The 5,687-nt window shown below is 34.6% G+C and overlaps 1 protein-coding gene across 1 annotated transcript in view; it reads left to right on the top strand.

Moving 5' to 3' along the window:
* Positions 1 to 5,687, top strand: part of NAV3 (neuron navigator 3) — a 351,070-nt gene that overhangs the window by 220 nt on the left and 345,163 nt on the right. The window contains 1 exon segment of the mRNA XM_015561356.1: positions 1 to 168. This exon segment is cut by the window's left edge and continues 24 nt beyond it. Within this exon segment, the coding sequence (XP_015416842.1) occupies positions 1 to 168 (168 nt within the window).

Below are 5,687 nucleotides of genomic sequence, written 5' to 3'. Positions count from 1 at the left end.
ATACCAAGTCTTGGCACCACTGGGTCACAGCACTATTCTTCAGGACCTTTGGAACTTACTGCCACAGAGAGCGCAATGCTTTCCTGTCAGCTCACATTAAAGTCAACCTGTGAGTGTGGAGAGAAGCGTCCCCTCCAGGGGAGAGCTGAGGAGACAGAAGACAGCAAGGTCAGTGGCTGAAGGTTACCTGCAGACTTATGCAGCTAAGATGCAAATTTCCTTTTAGGTGAAATATAAAGCATGCTGTGAAATGGTGTCTAGTAGAGGAACACTGGTCCAAGAAAGTGAGTAGTTTGTATAGCTGGAAAGCTCAGTATTTAGCTTATGTAAACTTGTACTTATAGTTTATACTTGTAAAAGTTGTGTACAGAATTCTCTGAATATGCATATGTTTTTATCACCTAGTATGTTCATGGATGAATGCCTAGTTCTAAATATTGCTCTATTACTGATAACAGTAACCAATCACAAATATGAGAAAAAAAGGGGGACCTATTTTTCATACATAATATGATATTAAAGAGATTTATTGGTAAAAGTTCATAGAGAAACCATCACTTTTCTCTAAATGTCATTTGCATCTTAAACACGTGCCATTTGAATCTGTGTATCCTAGACTACTTAATTCATTGCAATATGTAGGAAAATGAAATATTATTTTTCTTGATACTGTACATTTGTCTGGATTTTTACTTGTAAATTGAAACCCTACTGTTTTCCTTATTACTGACATCTTTTTCAGTCATTTAATTTATACATTTTGTGAGCAGCTGCTCATACTCTTGGTTTTTAAGCATGCTATAGTCATTTTCTCCAGCTGCTGTGGGGTAGCTTGGTCCTTCAGCTGATGAACTTCAGGGGGATTCATTTGTACTCGGTAAACATCACTTTTTCATGTAGCTTTATGATGTCAAGCTTTCCATTCTTACATCTGGCTTCTTAGAGAATGGTTTGATTTTACTCTCCCACCGAAATGTAATTTAAAAATAACTCAAGAAAAACACTTTATATAGAAATCAACTCTACATATTAAAAAGAAAACCACCCCTTTTGTCTGAAATGTCCCATTTTATTTTCACCTGTTCAAGTCCTCTAAGGTGCAGCCCCAAATGCAACTTTCTTCATGAAGTCTTTGCTAGTCACCCTTTCTGCCTTTCCTTTCTTGTGATTCATTGTCTGTAGTAATACAGCACATTAACCTATTTTTTATTTAACTACCTGGATAATTTCTCCCCACACTAACTTGAAAATAGACATATCAGGGCCATTTTCTGAGCTCCAGCTCCTTCTCTCCAATGCTTTATGCATGAAAATTAAGTAGTAATTTACTGGATTAACACATGAACAAATGAATGAACGAACGAACTAAAATTATTCTGAGAAAGACTTAGTTAAATTCTTTAGTCTCATTGGATCATTTAATTTATAAAACATAGGGTTTGCAATGAATGATTTTAAAAGTACTTCTAGCTCTAAAATTATGTTGTTTCTTTGATGTTTAAGAAAGTATTTTCAATGTAAGTAAAGTCAGTTAGAAAGTAATTAATTATAGGTTTATAGTTCTCAGTCCAATGAAAGTAATTCAGGTTAAAAGTAGGGGAGTATAAATTATCATTAGAAGATTACAAAGATTTAACTGTATGCAAATAATTACTAGTAAATGTGAATACCGTACAACTGTTCTGTGTTCCCACGATGACTTGTCTGGATTAGATGGAAAGAATAGATAGACCTTTTTTCTCTGCTGACCATGCTATTATCTCTGCAGGTTTAGTCAAACTTTCACTTTGATAAATGGCTTTGGCCTAAGACTTGACCACTATAAGTACTATTTGCAGTAGAATTTTGGTTGCTCTCTGATTAGCAAACATATCAATCAAACATCTGATATTCCAATAGGACTCTGTGGTAAGTAATGCCACTTATCATATTAAAGAGTTTTTCAAACAAATGCAAAGCATGCCTGGTCAGCACTTCAAAGTATTTCTAAATGGGAAAAAAGTATATTTACAGATATTTATAAACTTTTGAAAAACTAGAACTGAAGAAAATAACAAAATGATCAAGGTAGCCATAGTAGAGATACTTAGATTTGGCTGCAAATGGTAGAAAATTCAATCTAACAATAGCATACACAAATAGGAGTTTCTTTTTCATGTAAAGGATAATGAGAGTAAGCAGTCTGTGGCTGGTAGGGTGACTGCATGAAGTTGTCAGGGAAACAGGATCGCCCTATTTTGTCCACCACCATCAGTTGTGGCAACTATCTCAGTCTTGAGTGCATAGTTGAGTTCCATTCAATTAAAAATATATATCCTATTTCATTAAGGCTTCTTCCATACCCCGTTGGCTTGCTTATAGTTCCAAGGCCTTATCTAGCTGGGCAATAGAAACTGGAAATTTTAGTTTTTATTCTAGGAAGCTATGTGCCCAGCTAAAAATGATGGGTTCTATTTCTAAGGAAAAAGAAACCATGGATAGTACCCACAATAGATGATGGTCATTAAAAAACATTTATGTGGACTTCTCTGCTAGTCCTTGCACCAAACAACCTCCCAGTCTGGTTAAAGAGAACGAACCTATATATGTGTCAGACAAGCATGTATCGGGAATGTATCTTCAACCCAGCAAGCCCTTCTCCTGTCCTTGTTTGTGATTAGTGTAAATGCCATCATTCCAGTCATCTAATTTTGAATTCCTACTTCAATATCTGGTGATATAGATCACTATCTCATATCCATAGCTTCTAGACATTGGAGATTTTGTTTTATTTTATATGTTGGATTTCTCCCCTTATGCACATCCTCTTGCTTTAGCCCTTGATAAGTTTTCTGTCAATTATTGCAATAATTCCAAACTGGTCTCCTCTTCTCCTTTGGCTCTCCACCACCTCTATCGAAAACATTCAGCATCCTCCTCAATGAAAAAAACATTACTCTTCATGTTTTACTCAACCAGTAATACTGCAACAAGGAAGACTTCGGCTGGTGTCAGGGGAAGAGAAGAAGGGCTATTGAGTGACTTGATTTCTATATTTTCCAGGAAGTTTTGTTTTAAGTATTGAGTTAACATTGCTAGTGAATTACAAATAAATCATTGGTATCCTCAAGTGCCTAGACTTTTCAGGAGAAGACAATTAAGCTGACACATGGTCTCCATTGAATTGTTTGAATAACAGAAATAAATAAGAGAAACCTCAGGACAGAAATATAGAAGCAGAAGTCAATAGAGCAGATGACTGGCTCTGGCCTCCAGCTGTTTCCTTCTTGGAGAAGATGCCTAATTGCTGAAGACTGTTGACAGTCCTGTTGGCTTGCTCTCATGGTAGCACTTCCAGTGCTTCCCAGGCCAACTGCTGCATAGGTCAGCCCTCAGGTCTCTAGATGATTCGCCTGCTCTTCCTGTTTCTGCTGTGCTTGCACATTTCGTTATTTGCATTTAAAGAAACATGATTATTTCTTTTTCCAGTTATAGCTTATGCTCCAGGTTTCATGGCTTAGCTGTTCATGGTCATTGTAATTGCGTTTGCCTTTGTGGTAGCAATGGTGTGAAGACTGATTCTTGAAATTTACATTGTCTCTACTGGCAGAGGGCTAAGCTTTTCAGTGTCATTCATGTATTTCCCTTGAGTTACAATTTGTAGGAATGTGGCATTCTAATGCTAGTACCTATTGTTTTAGTTTGTGCTTTACAAAGTGTTTAAAGACTTATATCTCATGCTTTAAACTGTTAAATTACCAAAAATTATGGTGTAAATTATATGTGATTAAATGTTACTGAAAATCTCATATATTTTTTTTATTGTTCTTCAAGTGTCAATATTGTGTGTCAAATATTTGATGACAATTTGCCGAACACATTCTTCATAGTTTCTTCCTTCCCAATATATGGAAATCTTTTTTCCCTGTAATAACAAGGAAGGCATTAAATATATTGTTTATGGGAACATGAAATCAATCGGTATCTCCTGAATGTTTAAGCAGAATAATTGCATCATGGCTGGAATTTATGCTATCACTTCTCTAACAGTTACCCTCAGTCAACCTTGAATTTAAAATATTAGGTGCCGCAGTTTAAAAAAACACATCAAGTTAGGAGCTCAGAGATTTAAATTAAACTTCTGCTAGATCCTGAAAATAAGTCATTTTTAAGCTCTCTGAACTTCAACTTTTGTAGCTGTAAAAAGTAAAATAAAATTAGGGTAATAGTTTTTTTATAAAGCTTTTCTAAGGGTAACATTTTTTATTATCTACTCCCTTTCTCTTCCCAAGTTTGTCCTATCAATTATCACATTTATCTTACTTTTTTAGCCTCTTCCTCACCAATGGATCCTTTGGAATAGGATTTTTTATGCCTTGGCACAAGTGACATTTTGGACTTGATAATTCTGTATTGTGGGGACAGTTTATTATTATTATTATTATTATTATTATCATTGAATATTTAGCAGCATCCTTGCCATTGCCTGCTACATGCCAGTAGCATCATTCAGTTGTGACAACCAAAAATGTCCCCAGACATCATGAAATCTATCTGTGTGGAAGAAAAAAATCTAACCCAGTTGAGAAATACGGATTTAAAATAAACTTTCAAAAATGCTCAGGTCTCTATTACTTAATAATAATAACAATTGATAATATTCATCATCTGCTTCAGATGATCACTCCATCTTTCCAACTTTCCAGATGCATTTCTTGAGAGTGTAGTTTGTATTCATTGTCATTATCCCAAGTTTGCATTTGCCTTATTTTTCTTTTTTCCCCCTTGTTTTTCTTGATCTATGACTTCTATTCTGTTTTCCTAGAGGTTACCAATGGATTCTGAAAAGACATCTCTTCTTGGTTAACATTTTACCTTTGCTTTCATACTGTTTGCAGCATTTGAGATCTGCTGACCACAATTCTCTTCTTGGATGCGCCAATACTTACTAGCAAAGTGACCTCGGCAAGTCAATTAGTACTTAAGTATCTGTTTATTCATCTATAAAATGAGAACAGCAATATAAACTACCCCATAAAATTCTTGTGAAGAGTAAATGAGATATTGCATATAAACTGTAAACTATATGCCAACAAATGGCCTAGTATATAGTTAATAGTCAACATTTGTTACCTACTGCAATATTATAAAACTAGCTAATAGTTTAATACAAAAATTAATAATGTTAAGAATTGGAAGTAGAGCAGAGGAGTCTGTAATTAATTCTCTATATATGAGGTAATTAACATTTCAACCTTGTTCAGAAGAATGAATTTGATGTAGTCAAATAAATTTGGAAAAAAAAGAACATCTTAGATAGAATAACATTTACCAATATATTTAATAGTGTGATGTGTTTAGAAAACTACAGATTATTTACCAATCCTAGGATGTGGAAGTTAAATGAATGAGATAGATAAAATTGAATTGAGGCAGTGGGAAGATGGGAGTTAAATATCCAGTAAGGAGTTCGGACTTACTCTATAGAGATAAAGGGAGGATGTCAAAGTGACCTGATTAAGTCTATAGTTTAGAAAGATGATGATGGAATGAAATATGGAAAGATTCAGTAATGGGAGAAAAGTTCAAAAATACAGAAAAGGAGGTATAATGGAGCAAAATTTTGGCTAAAATACCAAGCTCAAGCAATGGAAGAGGGACAAGTCTAGTAAAAGAAACTGTAGATGTTCACATTCACTTATTAAATA

Source organism: Myotis davidii, unplaced genomic scaffold (assembly GCF_000327345.1).
Source record: "Myotis davidii unplaced genomic scaffold, ASM32734v1 scaffold415, whole genome shotgun sequence".
NCBI classification, from domain to species: Eukaryota; Metazoa; Chordata; class Mammalia; order Chiroptera; family Vespertilionidae; genus Myotis; species Myotis davidii.
Note: the sequence above shows the minus strand (reverse complement) of the source record. Positions and strands in the feature narration are given on the sequence as shown.